The 24,288-nt window shown below is 45.8% G+C and overlaps 1 protein-coding gene across 20 annotated transcripts in view; it reads left to right on the forward strand.

Annotated features, from left to right (window-relative positions):
* The window catches only part of DTNA (dystrobrevin alpha), a 742,978-nt gene that overhangs the window by 663,688 nt on the left and 55,002 nt on the right, over nt 1-24,288 (forward strand). For all 20 annotated transcript variants that reach the window (XM_069621000.1, XM_069620998.1, XM_069620999.1 and 17 more), the window contains 2 exons: nt 12,557-12,646; nt 12,962-13,130. In XM_069621000.1, the coding sequence (XP_069477101.1) occupies nt 12,557-12,646; nt 12,962-13,130 (259 nt within the window). The remainder of the gene's footprint in view (nt 1-12,556; nt 12,647-12,961; nt 13,131-24,288) is intronic.

Below are 24,288 nucleotides of genomic sequence, written 5' to 3' on the forward strand. Positions count from 1 at the left end.
CTTTGATCAGTCTCTGTTACTCTTCCGATGGGCTTGTGGGGTTTCCTCTTCCTTTAGGAATCTCCTTGTTATATCTCTTAAAACTTTGACACCCTTGATTATAGGTTTCAATATATTCGTGACTATATTTGTGGCTTGCGACTATTTTCCCCCTTGTTATATTACAGTTCAGTTCACTTTGGTCTTTCCAACCTTGTACCTGTTGCACTACTGGTGCCTTTTCCCAAGTTATTATTATCACCGGCTTTCCTCTCTAATCATTCAATGTTTCATTAGTTTGTGCTTTTGGGTTATCACGCTTTGAATTTACTTTAGACTCTTTTCGCTTTTCTCAGGGTATAACAATCATTGTTTCTAGCTTCCTCTTTCATGTTCTCACTCTTTAGATTATCTTGATTCAAGATTAATTTCATTTCGTAAATAATACTGGGATTAGTTGGCTCTACCACATAATGATTCCATCTCCGAGGCCACCCACGACTCCTGCACTCCTGGTTAACCTTCTTCTACGAGGGAGAATGTTGTCCATAGTCTGGTGCCTCTGAGTCCTTCTAGCTTGGACTAGACTGCTGGTGCTTTTCTCTTGTTGGCGTTTGTATTCTCTCCGTCTCTCATTTCATCTTGGTTTCTCGGATAGTCTTGGTGCTCCGGTGTTAGAGTGGGGAACCGGACACCTTCTGGCTTCTCCTGTATGATGATCTCTGTGAAGTTGGTTGGACCAGCGGTCCACCACGGATGCTTCCCTGTGGTCCCCATCACCATCTATTCTTGGGCACAGCTCTGGCGTTCTGCTCTCTCTCTCTCCCTTCTCGTTCATTGTAGTTGCGTTAATCAATGTACTCGTCTCAGTCTTTTGGTTATTTTCATTTAAAAGAACATAGTTCTTTTCAGTAATATAACGGCATCCGTGCAGAGTTTCTTTGTCCCAGTTTTGGTGTAGAGATGTTTCTGGTATTTGAGAGCATCCCACAGCTTTAGGGAGTTCCTCACAGGAACGGGAGTCCTTTTCCCCTAATGGGGAGTTTCTCCTGTTGAGGTCCTGCTTGCCCCTACCCCTAGGGAGGGTGTTGCAGAGCGGGATCACCTCCTTAGCTTCACAGGTAGAGTCTCCCCCTTGGGGAGAAGGGATGAATTTCCTCGATTCATCACAATACACAAAACTTGTAGAGAATATTTGCTCATTATCATTTAATCAGCAAACAGTAAATGAAAGATATGTTACGATTTAATTATATCCCATGTCCGTTTTTTTAAAAATGTATCTTCTATGACTGGAAGGAGGGTGGGGGAGTAGAGTTAATGTAAATCATTGATAGGGATATGTATACGAGTTGTTTGAGAAATTATTTGTATTGATTTACATGTAAAATGTTTAATAAAAGGATTTGAGAAAAAATACCTGCATCACTTACACATCACGCCGCCTGACCTAGGGGGTAAGTTAAACACTTCTGATGGATTGTGACATATGCACAGTGTTTGCATTGCCAGACTCGAAACTCTGAGCAGATGAGGAGAAAACCAGTAATTATCCTGATCTGCTCCATGACTATTGTGAGGGGTCAGAAATGTGTAGTGGACAACTTGGTGAAGGTTTTTCACAAGAAGTCATTTTATTAACTCAAAAAGGTTGGATAAATGCCTTACTATCCCGAGCCTAACAAGGATTTTCCCTGCCTATCAAAATAAACTAAAGGAATACACTCTAACAAAAGGAATCTGTCCCTCAGATTTATACATAGATCGAACTCATAAAGGAAAGGCAAGGCAATTCAAATCTAACAGAAATAACAGCTAAGTTCAACTTAGTTTATTATTTATATAGCGTACCTTACCCACGGGTAACTGGGCGCTTGTACTTGAATATAAGATAGTGCCATTAACTGTATATCCTTGTAACCTGGGTCCGTTCCCCAGATTCAAAGCAGGATTTTCAATCAAAAGTCCGTACATAAGGGCAGACCCCAACACTGGAAGGAACTGGGGAGATGAACACAATACAAAGAGAACGCTCCCTCCAGAAACTCATTTTAAACGAATCAAATTCAAAGCCTTGCATTGGTGTTCATGTTTTCAAAAGAGGAACAATAAACAACTTACTATTCAGACCCATTACAAATTTAGGATCAGGGATAACGGCAACACACATATTTGCGAAGGATTGTCATTACTTTTTGCCTTGCATACCTCAAGCATTTAGTATTGCAGAATATGTATTCTTCATTTAATTTAGTTTGTAAACACAACACATATACAAAGAACAATAGTTAATATAGCAACCTAGGGTTGCTTCGTGCATCACTCTACACAAGAAAAACAAACAATTTAGCTGCTGATACACATCTGCCACGTCAGAAACAAAGGTTTTGGCTAGTTGTAGTGGAAACAATATGAAGATACAGTTTTCCTACCCAACTAGCTAAATACACACATTGGGGGGTCATTACGAGTATGGTGGTAGTCTGCCGCTATTTGCGCCATGACTACCTCCCATACCGGTACCGACTCCGGTTTGGTTCAATGGGGACTTACCGGTGTAGTCCGACCTTTGCGGGACCGGTAAATCCCCATTGAAAATGCCATTCCCCATTCCCATTTGAGCCCCCATAGGGCTCAATGGGAATGGGGAGGGCGCAAATAACGGGCTGGCCTATGTCAAGCCCGTTATTTGCACCCTGGTCCCTTAACAGGTCCCGTCCACAACGCCTGGTCAGACCAGGAGTTAAAGGAGGGACCTGCTAAGGGACCTCGTAGTAGGGCGGTAAGGGATTACCGGCACCGGTCTCCTTACGGGTGCCCGGTATCCCTTACGCCCTACTCAGAATGGGGCCCATTGTAACATAAGTCAAATTGACAAAATCAATGACTCGGGGGGAGGAGGGGGTCTGACAAAATCAATGACTGAGTGGTGTACGTATAGTGCAAGCATGTATGATTGCACAGCCTTGGTGAAAATTCCACTGCTGATTCTGTTACGTTATCGGTTTCGGCGGATATATGATTTGACTCAGGACCATGGGAACCTCTAAAGATCAAAACAATATATATTCAAAATACTTCATTGATTAGCTTCAGAACATCACTGTGATTATTCCCTATCAACCAAATCTTATACCAACACCAACAAGGCACCCTGTGTGAAACCTTCACCAAACAATTGGAAAAGAGAAAAATAACAAAAACCCATTTGTGACTAATCCCTGACCCAGGTTGCTGAGATACCACTCTGTGCTAAAAGAACTCACCCAATATGTACTAAAAGACAAGTATCATCTGGTTGCAGAAGAAAATGAACAACTCATTGGCTTGGCAACTATCTACAAAGTATACCAGGTGTCCTATAGAGGGAGGAAATATAAACACATTGTGGAATACTATAATTTACTGAATTTTCAAATGTGGGATGCAAGCAATGTCAAAACCCAAATAAATGGGACCATTCCAGGAATGAAAGAGCTCGAGGGGACTTGGGATTGTATCTGACTGTCCACGGTAGCGAGCTGCAAAGCTGGATGGCACAGCTTCTACAAACAAAAGCAACGTAACGAAACGTACATTCAATTGATGCTTCAAGCTTCAGAGAGGACAATAAGCAAAAGCTTACTGAATTCATCCCTGCCCGTAAGCACAGAGGGAACCATACTTGAACCCAAAAATCGGGGCGAGACAGAGGACAGATTGACATGTTACAACCTGCAATACCATTTCGTTCCAGATCAAAGAAATGATCAAGAAATATTGGCCCCTGTTGGGCCCATGCATGACAAATAAACCATTACCCCTTTTTGCCTTTAAACGATCCAAAAATCCCAAAGAGAAATGTGCACAATATAGGGGAACACAGGACAGGACAACCAGCTATGCCTGTGACTTGCACCCGCTATGGGCCATTTTCCCTGCGGTAGTTGCAAAGTATGTAGATTCACCACAAAAAATCAGTAGGACTTTAGTAGATAATCGTAAAAGTTGAAAACCTAGCTGTTTCAGTCACACCTTGACATTGCAAAGACCACAATGCCACTCACCAACCATGGGGTGACTATCTTTTAACTGAACACATGGCTACTGTGTTCATTGTTGTGTGTGCATGCATGGTACTGCATTATTGTCTGACCCTCAACACTCTTGCCTCTTAATGTTACCCTAATCCTGCTGTGCAGTGTTCTGCTGCTTCCAAACTGGGTTCACGCTATAGACATATAATTATTACAAAAATTCTACCCCTTCGTTTGGCACATCCAAAAACAAATTAATTAAGGCCCCAAGAAAGAGGCTAATGAATATTAGATGCATTAGAGAAGTGTCCTCTTGCTCGGCTGGAAACCCAGTCCACCTATTTGTTTGCCACGCAGGAGGCAGAGGAGGAACAGTGTCATGGTCCTTCCATCTACCTGCTCTCCTAATGGCCGAATACAGGCTCCCAGCAGCATATTAATTTGCTACCAGCATCCTGCCTGGCTAGAAAGGAGGAAGCAGCCCCCGATTGGTCAGCTGTCCACCAAATCCTGCTCCTCTCTATAGGTGCCAGAGCAAAGGCGTCCAGTATAGGCTGCCAACTAGCATTTGGCAAAGGGTGTCACTCTTACTCAAGCCATCATTGACTCTGCATGTATGCAGGGTTCCTTGCCAACCAGAACCAACAATGCTACTTCTAATAGCCCTGTAAGTTAAATCCATCCTACCACCACTTATTCATGCTCAAGTCAAGGGGAGGGCCTACTTCCCCAGAGCGCCTACTTCTCCATTTAGCAGAAACACTCTTGCCTCGCTTCCCACCGAGCGCCCTTTTAAACTCATGCCTATTGTAAACAAACTACCATGCACCCCTTACACGGACATCAAACTACAAACTCACCCTCTCCACCTACATACTCAGTCTAGTAGATATGAGTCCTGCAAAGCTAAATTGTTAACAATGAATAGCCTAATTTGAGTCATTGCTAAACATTTGGCGAACTGTTGACTGAATCACTGAATTACATAATGTGAGGCCGTGATGAATCCTGTTAAGAACCCAGGAATTAATTGCTTAATTGCGTAATGCAAGTCATATGTTAAATATTGTAACTAGAAACTGATTATTACTAATTTACATAATCTGAGTTAATGCTAAAGGCTTTGACCAACATTTGTTAAATCTGTTAAAAGCCAATGGAATGCCTGCTCTGTTACTCATGGTGCCGACACAGCCAACCCCCTATCCTATAACAAACGCAATGCCATTTTTATCACGGAAATCTGATTCGCACCCACCCCTCTCCCCATCTTTGACCTAGTCCTATCTCATGGTTACTGTAGCCAACATACTGACCGGACAGGGACATCCATAGGTGGTGTGGCAGTCGTGCATAAAATAAACTGGCTATGCACAGTAATCCCAACATCTACAACCAGCTCTCGTGCCAGTTCCACCTAAAACACTTTTGGTCGCCTTTCACATCATCTACAAGCCACCTCAGGGGAATGGTGTCTTCATTAATGACTTCTCCAACCTTCTCTCCTCCTTAACCCTTCCCTTCTCCAATAACATCTTTCTCAGAGACTCCAAGAATGAATTGTCCCAGATTCACAACCAGCGAAATACCTGCATGACTGACTACTCTCCCTGACCAATTCCATAAAACTCAGAAAAATCATACTCTTCCCCCACACATGTCAAAGATCAAACACTCTACCTTGTTATTGGCTCCTCCTTACTCATTAAGTGTGCAGACCCACTCCCACATGACTGGACCAACCATGCTGCCATCCCTCTACTCTTATCACACACATAATTGCCATAAAAAGGCAATTGAAACTGTCAGCGATTGAACACTGCTCTTTAAGGAATGTCTCACAAGACACCCGAGAGCAATCTTTGCAACATTCTCAATCACATCTGTAATCATTCAATCACTCAACCAAAAAAGTAGTGGATGCCCAAGCGCCCCTAAAGCCTGGCCATATTGAAGCCAAACCTTCGATGCTGTGGTACACACCCGAGCACGGCCTCCAATAAATGCCCACTCAGATCCTTAGGGAAAAAGCAGTGCCACAAAAAACACAGCTCAGAGGATTTTGCATCTCTGCCTGCCCAACACAGCCACATGATCTCCAAGAATAAGACTGCTTACAACACCTCCACCGTCGAGCCAGCCTCCAACATTAGCAAAGCTTGATTCAATGTAGCCAAGCACTGCCCAAGCCCACACCCGACCCCAAAGTGCCGGCTTCCCAAGGAAAATGTGATGGAGAGTTTTTTTTCACAGATGCACTCACGACAGGTCTAATACAATCCCTCTTAAAGAATCACAGTCTTGACTTGGGGAACCTAGCTAACTACAGACCCTATCGCAAGCCTCCCGTTCGTTGGGGCACTCATTGAAAAAGTTGTTGCAACACAACTATTGGCTCAAATTGAACAACTCTGCCCATGACAACAAACTCAGTTTACGCCCGAAGTACAGTAACAAGACTGGTACAATTTAAGTGGTGGACTACGCATTGGAATTCGACAAGGGTGACTCATGCCTCTTAGTCCTCTTAGACCTCTCAGCTGCATTCGATACTGTGGACCATCAGACACTTCTCGCCCTCCTTGCTGACACGATGGGCTTCTCTGGTATCACCCTAAAATGGTTCACTTCTACCTATCGGACGGACGCCAAGCCATACAGATGGTTCTGTTCAGATCCAAATGACTCCCAATCACATGTGGAGTCCCCCATGGTTACTTCTGCTCCCAAATAATCTGTATTATAGAGACATGCAACATCTAGGATTTTCCTAAAAGACCTCAAAATAGCCATTCTTTGATATGCCAAGGGCACCCTGCTCTGCCTCAAAGTCAAAGTCCCCCAGGATATCACCTGCCTCTCTGAGTTCCTGGCCACCATCTAAACCTGGATGTCCAGTGCCTTCATTAAGCTTAACCACACCAAGTCCTCATCAGTCCCCATATCAAACAGCACAGTCAAAAGTGGATTGACAATCTACAACTGGAAGGATTTACCCCGCAGCTAGCTGACTCCGCCTAATCCCTAGGCTTCATTATTGACATTATCCTCTCCTTCCAAAAGCACATAGCCAAGTAAGCACAAAAGGCCTGGCTACGGATTGCCACACTCCACAAAATCAAACCCTTCATCCCTCCGTACAACTTCCACTTGGTGGTTCAGGATCTCACGATCTTCCACATTAACAGGGTAGTTGCCCTCTTAACCAGGCTCCCAGCCACCCTTCGGGTCCCTCTCAGGGCTGTCCACGAAGCCACATCTCGCCTCATTGCAGCTGCCCACAAATTCTACCAGATTACCTCCGCCTTGCGTGAGCTTCACTGGCTCCCCCTCCCTGTTAGGATTCTATTCAAAACTGCTGGCATCTTCTACAAAAAGCTCTATAAAAGAAGATTAAAAATTGAAACCATTTAGAAAAAGACACCACCACACTTTTATTGGTGCCCTATTTCTATTCTGTTCTTCATAATTAACAATTTGAAAAGTACAAATCATTCTACAAGGCATTTAGCAGCCCAGAATCAAAATTCATAAACATTAGGAAAGAGCCGCTTCCAGCACAAGATCACCAATCCCAATCCAACATGACCTGTAAACTGCATAGGCCATGACATCCTGCTCTGCCAACTTAATAACACAGTGAGCTTAGGGGGAACCTCCCTAAGTTGGGTGGCATTCTTCCTCCAGGTCTGAGAAACAATGGTGAAGGCAGGTCATTATCAGACTTAAACACTTATCTTGTGGAGACCTCAAGGCTCATGCTTCTCCCCAGGGGTTTTCAATGCCTGCATTAGACCACTAGCTTCACAATGGAGACCTTCACTTAGTCTTTCAAAACTAGCGTGGACAACTCTCAAATAGTGTTCAGACAAGTGAAAACCCTGGAAGACATCCTTAACATAACAGCCGGCCTAAATAAAACATGAATGGACAAATGACAGTTACCAATGCTTCAAAATGGGTCATTGTCAAAATAATCCTGCTTCGATGCTCATCTAACCTTTTTTCTTCAGCTGAAGATTCTAGGCTAGAATGCACACTATGACCCAATCAATCAATCAATCAAAAAGTGTATTCTGATTTCTCCATGAACAGCATATAAAATCAATACAATACAATTAAAACAATTCCACGAAAATAAATAAAACCAAACCCTATCCCAAAACAACATCCACAAACTCTTGCATTAAAATGTAAATCTTTACAATCCTATACTTGCATTTACTTTTATTATTCTGACCTTTAAATCCAGATATAGATAATTAATAACATCAAAAAGAAAGTGTCTAACTGTACTATTAAAAGTTAAAATCATCGCATCCTTACAGGTTGTAATATTTTATTTTGTGATAAAAATGGGGTTTCAGCCATTTCACCCTCTTTTCTATATGAAGGACATATCAGAATAAAATTAACCAAATCCTTGTCTGTGCCCATATTACAGTGAGATTTCGGAGACACCTTTGACTGGGTTATTCTTTTCGCCAATGTCAACACACTTAGCCTGGGCGGGACTTAATTAAAAGTTTTCTTCCCTCTGGGGAATCCAAACCTAGGATAGGACCTATGGCTGCAGGATACCCCTTATACTTCACAAATACTAGAGTGATGGTAAAAGTTGCTGTTTTCCTACATCCTCTGACAGCGATCTTTCCCTAGACCAGTTCTTAATTCCTGTTTTTCGTTGATCAGCAGTAGCTCCTCCTCTTTCAGCAGAAAACAGGTCCCAGAGCACACGCCCTGATTTGTACCAATTCTGCTTACATATCTCTGGCCGGCTTTCCATCACAGAGAATCCTAGATGCCAATTTGGGTTTTTAATGTCGCCTAATTTCATTTTAGAGAAATAAGCCGGTTGTCTAGCTTGTGCCAGGGATGTGATACTCTGGATCCCCAGTTCAATTCGCAGGGTGCCTCACGGGCAACCTGGAGGGAGACCTAAAATTTGTTGCCAAAAATGTAATTGGACCAGTTCAAAACTGACAAGAAAAATAACCCCAGATCTCGCTACCATACAACATCTGAGTCAAAACTTTACATTTGAAAACCTCTATACAGTTGTCAAATCTACTAGCACCCTATCTAAAATATAACCTTTGTAAGTCCTGAAGGCTAATTTTGGCCCTGTCCACCTGGTATGTAATATATGCCGTCCAATGACAGTGTTCCGAGAATTTCAACCCCAAATAAATATATGAATCAACTACCTCTATTGGAACCCCTTTTTATTGCCAGTTTACCGACTTCTTCTTTCACCCAAAGATCACAATCTTGGTTTTCACTTTATTCAGCTTAAGTTTGTTTACTTCCAGGAAATCTGCTGCATAGTTAAGCCCAAGCTTTAAACCTTCTGGAGTGAGAGACAGAATAACAGTGTCATCCGCATAAAGCAGAGCGCTGTACTCCCTATTCCCCAACCTCAGCGGGCTAAGCCTGTTAGTGTATTTTGTGGGGTCAAAATCCACCAGAACAAGTATGAAGAGCAACGGAGCAAGCAGGCAGCCCTGTTTTACCCTCTTATTAGTATCGAATGAATCAGAGCTGTCCCCTATTCTGCCATATCTGACCGCTGACCTAGTTTGAACATAACATAATTGAACAAACCTTAATAAGCTAGATGGAAGTCCGAGTGTTTTGATAGTTCGTTCCACAAAATGCTTCTATCAATTCCGTCAAAGGCATGGACTGCTCCGCCTTTACAGTATTACCCGCTGCACTAGGCAAGAGCAATCACAGCACTTGCATATAGGCCTCACATCTTGTACCCACAGCTGCACCCGACTCCCGCCCAGGCCAGTTTCCTGCTGCACTAGGCAAGCGCAATCATTCCACTTGCATATAGGCCTCACATCTCATACCCTGGGATGCGCCTGACCCCCACCCAGGTCTGTTTCCCGCTGCACTAGGCAAGCACAAATGCGCCACTTGCATATAGGCCCCGCATCCCATACCCCGAGATGCGCCCTGACCCCCGCCCAGGCCGATACCCGCTGTACTAGGCAATCACAATTGCTCTACTTACATCTAGGCCCCAGCATCTCATACCCCGAGCCGCGTCCCGAACCCCACCCAGACCCACTACCTGCTGCATTAGGCAATACCTGCTGCATGCGCAATAGCACCACCTGTGCCTAGGCACCGCATCTCATACCCCGAGCTACGACCCACCCAGGCCCACTACTCACGGTAAAACACCCCTCTCTAAATCTGCAGACACCATGGCTCCCGCCTGCCTACCTCCCCCAATATCTATCAGGAATCGGCGCCTCCAACTCTGCACCAGAAGACCCTACACCCACAATCAGCCCATGCTGCCCCCTCAGCTCCACCCTCCATCCACCCCAGAAACAAGCTCCTCTGCTTGCGCACCAAAATACAAGAAGCCTTCACAGGGAAAATCGCCTCCCTCCCCATGCCCCTCACTCCCCCTACCAGCCGACCAATCTCCCAATTTGACTTCCGCTCGGTATCAGAACTTGGAGTCACAAATATAATCAACGGCCTCAAGCCCTCCCGATGCAAAGGAGATGCTTGTCTGGCCCCCATCATCAAAAACTGCACTGAGACGCTTACACCCATCATCACATCCATCAACTCCTCCTTTGTAAACAAAACCGTGCCAACTGCCCTGAAAGAAGCCTCGATCCTCCCACCTCTAGAAAAACAACAAAAAAACACTCCCTTGACCCTACCATCCCCAATAACTACCACCCCATCACCACCGTACCCTTCATCCTTAAAATCCTCGACCGCACAGCATATATCCAGGTCCAACAATACCTCGAGGACAACCACATCCTGGGCGTCCGCCAATCAGGCTTCCGACCAAGGCATGGAACTGAAACTGCCCTACTGAACCTAAAGAAAACATACATCAAAGACTCAGGTAAACACGCCCTGCTCCTCATGCTGGACCTATTGGCAGTAGTCAACCTCGTCGACCACCAGACACTCTGCAACCACCTCACCACAACAGCTAACTTCTCCCCAGCAGCAACAGACTGGATCAGATCCTTTTTGGCAGACAGATCTCCTGTGTCTTCATGGACGACCATGCTGCCCCACCAACAACAGTAACCTGTGGAGTCCCACAAGGATCCTGCATCTCCCCAACCCTGTATAACATTTACACTAAACCCCTCTTTGATCATCTGGATGCCCTCAGCATATCCTACACGAATTATGCTGACAAAACCCAACCCTCCTCCCTCTCTCTGGCTCCTACCGCCTTGACGCTTCAACCATCAACTCAGTTTATGACATTGTCCAAAACTGGATGGCAACCCACCAGCTTGCAAAGCATTTGACATTGATGGCAATCGGATCAAAACGTCTTCTGCAGCCAAACCCCTAGGCATCTACCTAGAAGCCACCCTTGACCTCTCTCGCCAGGTCAACACCATTGCCTCCTCTGCTGCCCACACAGCAAAATTACTGAATGCCAGCAAGTAATTTGTCACCGCAACCAACGGCTCACTATAGCCGGAGCCATCCCAGGTGCCAAACTGGATTACTATAACACTCTCTTTGCAGGAACCTCTGAATGTAACTTGTGCAAGCTGCAAACCATCCAAAACAATGCCCTCCGAGCAGCCCTAGGTTTGCCCAAGCACGACCACATTACAAAAGCCAGTAAAGACGCTGTTTGGCTCCCGATCCAGGACTGGATCAAATGTAAGACCCTCTCCATTGCACACAAGTGCACCACGAACACTGACCCGGCCTACCTGTCACGCCGGATGGAGAAATACACACTCATCCCGCGCCCTCCAAGATCCTCGAACAGCCATCTCCTCAGAGTGCCCAAAAGTGGGCCATTTCGACCTGTCAAAATGTATGTTTAAATCAGTGGTCGAAGTGTGCGAAAAGAGTAGTGGAACTATTTTCCCTGCTGGCCTGCCCCTGCTCCCCGCAAACCCATCGCCACGCCTCCTCCCATGCGCAATCCAAACCCCCAAACAAACACTCCTGCTGTTTAAGGAAGTGTTCAGTGCAGTGCAGTAACGTGCAAGTTTCAATTTCTTCCTACGCGTTTATTTTGAAACTAAACAGTTCTGGAACGGTTTCTTTTTAAAATAAAAGTATAGGAAAAGTAACACCTTTTTTTTTTTAAGTAGAGGAGCCCTGGCCGACTTCGACCACTAGTTTAAATGTCTAACATTTTATAGTAACATATCCTTCTGTGATTTGATTCCAGTGAATGGTCCTAGAAGGGCTCTATAGTAAACTCACGCACCCCACCCCCTCTTGTATAGCAGCCCCAACAGCCACAAGAAGAATCTCCTTTGCGTTGATATTGTGCCTACTGTATTTTCATGACATTTGAGGGTGCCTTGCGGGTAGAGGCATATCTAGAGGCGAAGGAGTTTGCACCCTGGGGCTTGTTGACCGCAATGCCAGGTCACCTTCCATCGGCCATGAGCAGAGCATCCAATAGCCACCCCTGGGAAACACTCTCCAATGCGCTCTGCTTCCTGCATACAAGTATCATCTCGCAAACGTGAATGCACACTGAAATCTCGCGAACGTGATTTGCTACATTCTTTGTCTTCTCCCCTCAGGCACGCGGCGAAATTTGAGAAACGACCTGCTGGTTGCAGCGGATTCCATCACCAACACAATGTCCTCGCTGGTCAAAGAGCTCAACTCAGGTGAGGACTCGCCCGAGAATGGGGACATAGACATTCCGGGCTTGGATTTAGGCGCTAGACTACTACTACCAAAAACAAAGAAAACGAAATTCGTTATTTATTTTGTAGATGTTTTTCGTTCGTTAAAAATGGATTCTTTGTTTTGTCATTCGTTTAAATCGCATCTCTTGAATGGTTTCAATGCGGAAAAGTGATTCCAACATAGTATTGATGTTTATACGGTAGCTTACCTCACCTCTTCCATACTTGAGGAATGTTGGCACGGATGCGTAGCCGAGACGTGAATTTGAAGGCGTGCGTGTGTCTGTATTGCAGAGGTGGGAAGTGAGACGGACAGTAACGTGGACTCCGAGTTTGGACGGGCTCACTTCGATGATCTGGTGCCGTCGCCGACGTCGGAGAAGGCTTTCCTGGCCCAGATCCACGCCAGAAAGCCCGCGTACGGCTACGGCGGAGCAGCCACGGGCTCCCTTCGCAGTGACCTGTGAGTATGTTTTTTCTTTATTTTCCCATGCCACACTGAGGTATTTCCTCACTCGATTGGTTGCTGTGTTTCCTAAACACGACGCAGCAGTGCTGCCTTGCTCTGCTTTCATGTCTATTATGGTGCTAAGACAGAGGGCCGCAGTGATATATAATTTAAAAGAAAACAAGTGTGCAATAACTCCTCAAGTATGACTTTAACATTGTCACGAGAGACCTGGGGTTCACGCGTTCATTCTAATGAGAGGGGACCCAGACTAAGATATGAGGATGAGCTGCAGTCTGCAGAGCTTGATAAACGCTCATCCCACAGGCCGCCTTGGCGCCACCCGGAAGACGCACGCACGCAGGTGTTTTTCAGCGTGGCTTCCTCAGGGAGCCACTAACGTTCCTCGGAGTCGCTGGTTCATGAAAGCCAGATGTTTAGTTAGTTACATTGTGTCTCGGCATAATCGATTTGATTCACACATAGCGGTCAATAAAAATGTTTACGAGGCTGCCGAGGCCCAGTTAACTAGACCGTCATTCAGAAAATCGGGGAAATCATTGGAATACAAAACCCCACAAATAGATTTACCTCAGGGATGTCATTTATTGTGCCCATAAATCGCCACTTCTACTTACAGTTAAATGTAGTGATTTCTTGGGTAGGCCGTGAAATGCTAGCTACAACAGAAAGTGATTTATCTTTGCATTGCGATGCAGGCAAGCAGAGTCATAATTCACTGCAGTCCCTGCGGTCTACTTTCTGTTGGAGATATGTAGCTTGCTGACAGAATGGCTTGGCGACAAAAAAGTGTGCTGGTCTTGGCATCGCCTGTCATACGACGCACCCCATTTACTGTAAAAAGAAGCACCCACATTTACTGTCACATGAGGAAGTTGAGTGCCTCAGAGATAGCTTTCATATAGGGCCAAATCTTGATTTTCTCATTCAGGCTTTTGGTACCTGTCCACCGATTGGCAGTCAATACAGCAATATTTGCACCCGGCGTGGGGACAGCAGCCAACCACGCTATTCGGATCACGGGATGAATCTCAGCATCCAAGCCTGCGTTCCGAGACAGCTTACTGCTGTGCAGGGCGCCTCCCCCCGCCATCTTCACTCCCTCTTCCCGCCAACTACTTATCTATAGGTAGGACTTTAAGTGGGCTGGGGCTAGCCAGGGCCAAGCCCCGGCAGGATCAGAAATCTCGTTCTGAGACGGGGCCCTGCCGGGGTTCACTAATCTCCCCTGGCAGCCCCAGCCACTACAGGACAAGGCTTTTTTTTACTGAAGCCTAAAGCTCTCGCTCATGTGCAAGAGCTTCAGGCTTCAGAAAAAAACGCCTTTCATCTATAATGGTGGCACCGCACCTACGAGGCATCCCTTCAAGCAAAGGATGCCTGTGGGCCGGCGCCACCATTATAGAGAGAAAGAGGAGGGCCCTTGTCAATAACTAAAGGGATGAAAGGGTATCGACCCTCTCCCGAACCACAGAAGCCGAATAATCCGACCCTCCCACCGTGGTTGGCACGCGTGCCTGCAGGGGAGTTGCTAGGTCTAGAAAAGACAGGGGGCTACGCTGATGTCGGAACTGTTGGGACTGGGGGCTAGCTAGTCTTTTGGAAGTAGCTCCTGAGATTCTATCCGTGGCTACAACCAAAAGATCAGGGGCTATAACCCCCTTAGCCCCCCCCCCCTAGCAACGCCTCTGGGTGCCTGGATAGTAAATAACACAGGAAACCATGTGGCAGCCAATGGGGGGAAGAAGGAAGTTAAGGAAAGGGTGTGGACAGATAAAGGGAAAGTGGGGAAGAAAAAACATGCATATAATTCCTAACTAGCGTGCTCTAACCAAGACTCCTAAACCAATTCTCCAATGCTTATTCGTAAGTCTTATTCCTGATAACTACCTAACTCTCCACCTCATTGATTCGCTAAATCATCCTAGTTGACGGTACATGTAAACATGTCTCAATGCCCACACAACATGGAATTCACATATCAAGTGCAAATAAGGAACATGTCAAAACCTAAAGCGATATGGAACAAACAAGGAGAGACTCCCTGTAATGAACCCATAAAACACATGGCCCAAATGGGCTAGCAACATAGAACAAACATATAGCATGGAACAAACATATAGCAGAGCTCTAAAGTAGGGCTTAAAGAGTTCCTCTACTCCGCCTGTAATTCATGTTAGTTAGCTGCACTGCCCAGTCCTCCACGTAGATTAGATCTACTGGCTGGCTGGCTCCATCAAACAATCCTGGAACTTCTTCATAACGCCGCGACCACCCGTGCTGCCATCATTAATTATCCACACCAGCGCACGGGCAGCCGGCGGTTTTATTAGCCACTCAATCATGCACAGCTGACTAGCCACAAAATAACTACGCGTGAGCCCATAGGATGCTGGGAATTGTATTTTTACCCTATTTCTTTCCCAGAACTCGCCTTTTTCTGCCCCAAAATACATTCCTGACAGCCCTGTAATAATCGCTCGAAATTCAGAAAAAAATTCCCTAGGTCCCCCCCCCCTCCTGGTAGGGTTGTAATATCCCTTGAGGTAGTAGGGGTCTTTCTTGTAATTCAACCAACTTTGCCAAATTCTATTGAAAACAAGCCTCGACCCGTTCGGTATTCAAAAGTTTTGTTTTGAGCCAGCGGTCTGTTTAGGAGTACCCCGGGGTTACCTGACAAAGCCCAACTCACGGGTCTTTCCGCGCATCTCCGCTAGACCCGCTGCTCCTGTTTCGCCTTTCGTTGGGTGCACACACACATCTGACTGCTCCGGTAATGTTCCTGATGCTCGTGCCTTGTGTAGTTGGAGCTTTCTCTGCTGCGCTCGCACTCTGGTGAATGCCACACACTAGAGCAGCATGCAGGACCAGGAGAGCTTCCCTCTCCCATGGGATAGCTATACTTAGTGTCACTTCCCGCTGTGCATCCTCTGCATTCAATATTCCCAACTTCTGCCACTCTTTCAACACAGCTTCCTGCTTTTGACACAATGGCGGGTCTGGTGGCTCCTTCTCCCTCCTGTTTCTGCTGCTTCCACTGCTTCGACTTAATGGCCTGCACCTGAAGTGCTTTTAAATGTTTAAAGGTCTCACTCTGGTGTGGCTCATTACAGCGAATAAACTGTGAACCATAATTCTGCAACTCTGAGCCCCTCTTCCTCGTCTCAGTAATCGGAGTATTATCGGACTTGAAGTCCATAATGTTCTTATTCATTTTAATTATTCAGTTTATTCTGTGTAAGTGACTTATAGGATGTGCATTGAGGGGAAGTTCTCCAAGGAATTAAAGGTTGCTTCTTGACTTCATAATTCACACATAATGTAGAATTATAACAATCAGAAGCAGTTGCAACTCCCTGACTCTTACGTATTTAATTTCCATGTTTACCTTAAGGGCTTTCACACTTTATACCTTGGGGAAATTTGGGACTGGAAGCCTTACTATGACATCAGATATTCAGGCATTAGGGAACCCTTACCTTAATAAGAGGATGAATATCGCTTTTCCCCTGTTGGAGTCCTCACATTCCCTTGATGACCTTCTCCTCCAATGTGATCCACCCTGTTAATGCAACCCCCAGGGTTAAGATCAGTAGAGGCTGCCTTCCCCTGGCCACATGGGAGGAGACCTTAGGCTGGGATTCTGTGAGGATTCCGCAGGATTCATCACACTACCCAGTCCTCCACGTCGGAGGAATGGAGAACTTCTGCCTGAAGATGTTGACCATCGTTGCTAAGGTGCCTGCGGCTCCAGCCTCGGCACATCTCAGCGCAGGCAATGGGGCCATTGGCACTGGCTACGGCGCTGCAGTGTCCCACCGGGTCTGCTGGGACCAGCAGGTTATCCTGTAGGAACCACTCCCACATGCCTCTGAGCTCAGGCCTGGACCAGACGGAGACCGAGGTCTCATCAGCACTGAAAGGCCCCACCTTCGAGGTTGGCTCCGCACAAATACATCCCACTCTCTAGGGACACCTTCATGTCAAGGATGTATGACATATATGACGAGGAGGGCGACCAGGTTCCTTTTGGGCTTGAACCAATGGGCTCTAGGGAGATGAGGAATTTCCCAGAAGAATTCTACAGGGAAGGTGAGGAAGTGCTGACCTGGCAGATAACCTGCAGGGGGCCAGAGGCCTCGACACCCCCCCCCACACCGACCAGAGATGGAATTTCTGCCAGCTCCCACCCAGGAAAGCCTCACGCTGCTTTCCAGTGCTTGATGGCTAAGGTGGCCAGCACTGGAAGCCCTTATTTATATATTTTTATATATTTTTATGTCAAAGTTCTTTAAATCTGGATGATGAACCCTTATATAACGCCCCTCTCTTTGAATCTCCCCGACCTCAATGAGCCAAGAAGTAGGGTTTTTTTTGCAAATTAAAAGGTTTATTTGAAGAATTTAACAATATATATATCACACTTTTATGAATAAAATATCTGAATAGCACACTTATGAATATGAACAGTGAGCAGCAATGGGTGATATTACAATATCAACAATCTCTTTAATCTTTAATCAGTTAGGAGTAGGAATAGAAAGGATAAGGTAGCAGAAAATACTTTGTATGATACAAGGAAATGCAATGATGGGAAAAATGCAACACAGAAATAAACTTGATATGATATTAATCGAAGGATAATGTGATCACTTTTTCCCCTGTAACTACTCACTCCCCCCCAATACAATATGAGATGGAAATGAGGGCACACAGGTTTCAGGAATACAATCAATAATGCAGTTCAATTCTAGTTCCCCCCCAGCAAGTTTAGAGAAAACAGGTATGATTTTAAAAAAGGCAAAAATACTTTTGAATGTGATTGCAATGGATGGGAAAATATGCTAAAATGATTTTAATTCACTAAAGGTGATTCAGGATAAGTTAGTTACTTTGGATAGGTTCAGGTCAACACTAGCAATGATTATGAATGATTATCAGATTGAAAACGAATTTCAGCAGTTGAAAACAAGAAACAGCTTTTTTGACATGTGGTGAAATGTAGCTAAATTGCAATTCGCGGCAACGCGATTACGGAAAAACTATAATGAATTGGAATGCCTAGGATCTTAGCTTCAAAATGACAGTTAAATTTTGGTTCTAGGACATGCAGTTCCAAAGTTACAGAGGCTTTTGTGAAGGTAGATTTTTCAGAAACAGAATCAAGATTTAAAAAATGACAGATGCGCTTTAAAGATTTACCAACAAGGATAGGCTTATACTAAGGAGCTATGAAGAAGCAAGACACTCAATGGGCAGCCACTGACATAGGCAAAAGTAGATGGTGGCCTATTTTTCAGGTTTTCACTGTGCGCTTTCTGGTGATTTCTGGCAAGCAGCATGCTTTCTGGCGGCCATTATGATGTTTCTGCTGCCAGCAATGCACAGTGATGTTGCAGGGCTTGGATTAGTGGTTTAAGACATCCCACAAGCCACCCTCTTACGATGGTCGTTGATCTTCCGTCAATGGAAATTCACAAGGCTGGGATATCAGCCTCATCTCTACGGATTCCACAAATGGCAAAGTTCAGAATCTTTTCCTCCATCAGGGGTGGATCGATGGGTTCACCTCAAGGATACTCCGGGCCCCTCGGATCTTTGCTCCCGGACCCCGGGTCGTCCTCCTTGGTTAGTCTCCATGGTTTATCTCTCTTTCTCTCTCTCTCCTAGGATGACAAAGTAAAAAACATATTTGTAGACATTTCCCCACCACTATTAATGTAGTGGGGCGGACATACACATTGTATAAATCAGGAGACATTTGCATGATTGTATTTTATAGATTATATGTGGAATATTTTAGGGTTGGAATTTTAGGGATCTGGAGTGGCCCCCTCTGGGGTTCCAGAAGACTCCTTCAGTTCCTGCAGAGTGTGCCTAGGATGGCAACACTTTAGCTGATTAATATGGACCCTCTTGTCTTCCCCTTCTGCCAAACTGCCTTTGGGGATGCGGATCTTGTAGGCGACTGGTGAGATCTTGTCTACAATTTCAAAAGGTCCCTTCCAGGTAGGCAGAAATTTCCGCTGTTTGGCCTGGTTCCTTTGGAAATTGTATAGATAAACCCGGTCTCCTACATTGTATTCTTTTCTGGTAGTCTTTAAGTCATAGTGGGTCTTCATGCTGTCGGCTGATCTTTCTAGATTTCGCTGAGCATAGGCAAAAATATGTTGAAGGTGTTTTCTTAAATTTTCAACAAACTCATGAGTTGTGGAGGCATTGATCAATGTCTGCTCTTGGGTTCTGTAGAGCAGATGCTGGGGAAGCACCATCCTGCGTCCAGTCATCAGCTCAAACGGTGACATTTTAGTTGCAGATGAAGGGGTAGATCTGATGGCCATTAGGACAAGAGGTAATCGAATATCCCAACTTGGCCCAGAATCTGCCACAAATTGTTTTAGTATGCCCACAATGGTTTTGTTGTATCTTTCTACTGAACCACTAGAGGCTAGCCGGTGAGCAATATGTAGATTCCTTTTAACCCCAAGTATCTCCCACATCTTTGTCATTACTTCGCTGGTGAAATGGCTACCTGTGTCTGACTCTATCCTTTGGAGTAGTCCAAAACGCGAAAAGATGTGGTTGATCATCAGGGCAGCTGCTGTTTCTGCCTTGCAGTTTGGGGCCGGGAGACATTCCACCCATTTAGTAAATAAGCATGTCACGGTCAACATGTACTTATTCCCCCTAGGGGAGTGAATCACGGGCCCAATGAAATCTACTTGCAAATCTGACCATGGCAGTGTCATCCCCCTCTTTTGGAGAGGCGCACGGTGTGTGAGGGGTGTTGGCTGAAATTGTGCACACACAAGAAACCCTTCAAGTATTGGTCGAGGTCCTGCCCCATTTGTGGCCAGTATGCAACCTCTCTTAAGATGTCAAGTGTTGTATGAAACCCCGTATGACCAGCTGTGGCCACATCATGGGCGTGACTTAACATCAGGCTTCGGAATGAGGTAGGAACCACCCACTGATCATGGCCAGCTAGGGATTTCCTCACCTACAAACCGTCTTGGATTCGGAACATTTTTTGACATTTCATCAACACTCTGAGGTCCTCTTTCCCAATGTAATCGGTATCCGTCAGGGGAAAGTTCAGAGGGTCCTCAATGTGTTGATAAAACTTACCAATTATCGGATCCCCTTTTTGAGCCGAAATCAAATCAGCATCTGGGGTCTCCTTACTCCATTGTGCAGTTGAGAGATCATTGTGAGCATTTGTCTGGGACCTAGTGATAGCAGTGACCTGGATTTCCCCCAACAGGGACTCAATCTCTATTAGATCCCCCTGGATGGCCCCGGTTTTGGCCAGCTGATCAGCTAAGTCATTTCCAGTTTTGTCTGGTCCCTCTACTTTGGAATGACCCTTGATCTTTTTCCAGTAGATGGTCATCCCATTCGAGGTGACCCGATCATCAATATTTTGGATTAACTTCCCATGTTTCAAGGGTTTGTTATTAGCACATAGTATGCCTCTGGTTTTCCAGTTAACCAGGTGCTCCACGAACCCGTTCGGTACATAATCCGAATCTGTGATTATGACCATTTCGTGGAGTTGATGTTCGACAGCAGTGAGGATGGCTTGATGCACAACCATCAACTCTGCCACTTGACTACTTCGGGGACCAATCTTGTACCCAGTGGAGGGTTCTGGGGTCTCATTCACCCATGCATTCTCTACGCCGGCCACAAGTTATTTTTCCCCGTTGTTGTCAACATGGTAAGAGCATCCATCCACATAGACACTGGGCATTCCCTCACACTTGTCTTCTTCAAAGACGTTGTGTGGGGAATTAAGGTATGCCTCCATGTTGTCCTTGATTTTTAGACTCTCGTCCTCGAGACAGTTTTCTCTGGCACAATCATGCAAGTCAGCCAGACCTTGCGCGAGGGGACTCTTCTTGTTTTGGCCAAATCTGGCCTCTACAGGAAAGCCTCGCATTGACAAAATCCAGGAAGTAATTTGGGAATTACTCACATTTCCGGCCCGGATTCTGTCACTTTGGAGGTATTGCAAAGGCTGGTGTGGAGTCTCCACTATGATGTGTTCTCCCTGGATAAACGGGCGGTAATTCTTCAATGCCCACACCGTTGCCAGGAGTGCCTTCTCACAATCGTTGAATTTTTCCTCCACAGAGGATAAAGTTTTACTCGCATAGAAGATTACTTTATTGACCTTGTCATGCTTTTGGTATAATACTGCAGTCAAGCATGTATTAGAGAACCCTGTCTCCTAGAAGAACTCCTTGTTTCTGACAGGCTAAGCTAGGCAAGGCGCTTGTGAGAGGCTTATTTTGAGCTGTCTTACTGCCTCGGCTTGTTCTGGACCCCATTCCTACTTGACCCCCCCCCCTTCAAAAGATTAATCAGGTATCTGATGATCTCTGCAAAGCCCTCAATGAACTTTCTACTGTAATTAGTCCAAGGAGGCTCCTTAGTTCCTGCAGAGTTGTGGGGTCCTACAGTTTCTGGAGTGCTTCCACTTTCTTTTCCTGGGGACAGAGACCCTGAGGAGTAATCTCATGCCCCAAGAAATTAACACGGGATCTACACCACTGTGCTTTCTGAAAGGAAAGTTTTGCTCCGGCAGCCCTCAACTGTGTCAGAACATAACGGATCTCCGCTATGTGTTCCTCAACAGTTGAGCTCTTGATGAGGACATCATCTATATAAGCCAGGTTACCCCTCTCACCCAGGTTGGGCATGGCCTTAGGTAGAAAAATGTTGAACTCATTGCCGGAGTTGATGTCCCCGAAGGGAGTCCGGGTCCATGTGTACTACTGGCCCCCAAAGGTAAAAGCCAGCTTGTATTGGTCCTCCTTATTGACAGGTACAGTCCAGTATCCATTGGTCAGGTCTATTGCAGTGAATACCTGTGACCCCTGGATCTGGGCCAGCCCTTGGTCAATGTAGGGAAGAGGCCATCGGGAAGTATGGACCCGTTTGTTGAGCTCCCTAAGGTCGGCGCAAAGTCTCCACTGGCCGTTTGGTTTCAATATCCCCAGCACCGGATTATTGAAGGTGCTGTGGACTGGACGGATTATCCCACGGGACTCAAGGTTCTTAATTATTTCAGTAAGGGACTCCATTGATGCGAGAGAGGCAAGCGATATTGCTTCACAAACACTGGAGTCATACCACGGTCTGTGGGAATTGTTATGTGGATGTCGGTGCGACCACAGTCATATGAGTCCACCGCAAAGAGATTTTGAAAATCCAAGAAAACCTGTTTCAACTTTTGCTTCTGCTCCAGAGTCTCACAGGCATCAGCTAGGTTGACTCTCTCTTCAACCATCTGCCTGAAGCCTGGAAAGACTTCTGGTTTTGCTATCTCAGCGGCCTCCTCCAGCTGGGTGGAGAAGTCCCTGGTCAGAGTGCTGATTTGGACTGGTGGCTTCAGGTGGGAAAGGCAGCCCTCATGGACCTGGAAAATCACCTCATCCCTTCTGAAGTCACAAGTCACATCTTCCTTGCCGTAAGGGCAGGAAGTGTACACCAGGAAGTTCCCCCCATGCCGGGTAAAGATCCTGTGTGGTGTTGTGTTGTCATCACTGTCACTGTCAAAACAGTCCTTGGGGATTGGTCCTAACAGTTCATTTCCTAAATCTATGGAGTAATGTCGGTCATCAACCGCCATTCCAATAATGGTGCCTGCGGCTAGAGTGATACTCTTTAAGTCGCTGTTATCCACCACTATTGGAATGGTGTCATCTTCTATATTGACTAGTGGTGTTGGGTTTACCCCCAACCCCTGCTGTTGGAGAGAAGCATTTAGATGAATATAAGCATCAGGGTTTTTCAATTTCTGTCCTCTTTTAACTTTCACTTCCAGGGAGAATTGTCGGGTCCTTTCTGGGATGGTGACTTCCTCTCCAATCTGAATTTCAACTGCATAAGGTAGCAATTGAGCTGACCTAAATGCTTTCTCTGGATCATCAAAGCCCATGGGATGATCCGCTAATCGGGACCAAGCTTTGAAGTTTATTAGGTCCAAACTAATGGCAAAGCGATTGAGAATGTCACTGCCTAAGTAAAAGGCGGCAGTGACGTCTCGCACGACCGAACAATTATGAACTAAGCTCTTGTTGCCTATGGAGATTTTGAGCATACACCTGCTTGGCAGGAGATGTTTGGAATTGGGTGTTTCCAGATCCCTTTCCCATTTGTCTGAGTCTAAATGTGGGAATGGCTGGATCTTTTGGGAGTTGCCGGAACATGGCTTCGCTGATGAAGCTCTTACCGTTGTTCACGCACACTTGGGCGAGAACAGAGTCCTTCCCTTCATTTAACTGAATTGGGATGAACAACTGCCCTCCAATTTGCTGAATATCAGCAAGGCTCTGAGTGTTTCCTTCTAGTGTGGAATACCATTTTAGACTGAAAGGAAAGTTGATTTTCAGAAATAGAGTGGACCCCCCCCCATCACCAGTCTGTTGTCCTACTGCTATTACTGTCACGTCTGGAATTTGGTTGTTCTGGAAGTGAAATGCTACTTGGTCAGATTTTTGATCAACCATGTGGCATGTGCCGTTTAAACTAACATAGTTGACACTCTGTTTCAATTTTATGGGTCGGCTAGTCTGGGTCCACAGGACCTTGTTTACACAGTCTTTTAGGGGTGACAATCTTCTCAGGAGATCATTCCCCAGTAAACAGGGGGTGCCCTCTGGGGTCACTACTCTGACCGGGTGTTTCACCTTGTTTCGCCCAATTTTAATGTCCAAATCCGCAGTCCCCTTGACGGGAATTTCCTTCCCGTCAAAGTTCTGGAGTTGTCCAGGAAGAGAGGTGAGAGGAATTTGGTATTTCTCCACCCTTCCTGAATTCAGTTCATCAAAGGCCTTTTTGGACAGAAGGGTAGCTTGGGATCCAGTGTCCACCAGTGCCCAATTGTACCCTGCCCCTGTACTTGAACCGGGGCATAGTATCTTCCCTCCTTCTCCGCAAGGGGGCACAGATAATGCACATTTTTGGACAACTGGTGGGCTAGTTTTCTAGTTTTGGACATGGAGAGAGAAGAGATTTGGGCAGAATTCTGTGAAGAGTCTTGGGAATCTGAAAGAAAAAGTTGGCAACTAGAGGTAGGCGAAGATTTGAGTTCCCCTAGTTCCGGTTCTGGGTGCCCCCCCAACCCCTTTATGGAGGCAGTCAC

The sequence above is a fragment of the Ambystoma mexicanum genome, chromosome 5q, assembly GCF_040938575.1.
Source record: "Ambystoma mexicanum isolate Mex_15411 chromosome 5q, UKY_AmexF1_1, whole genome shotgun sequence".
Classification (NCBI taxonomy): domain Eukaryota; kingdom Metazoa; phylum Chordata; class Amphibia; order Caudata; family Ambystomatidae; genus Ambystoma; species Ambystoma mexicanum.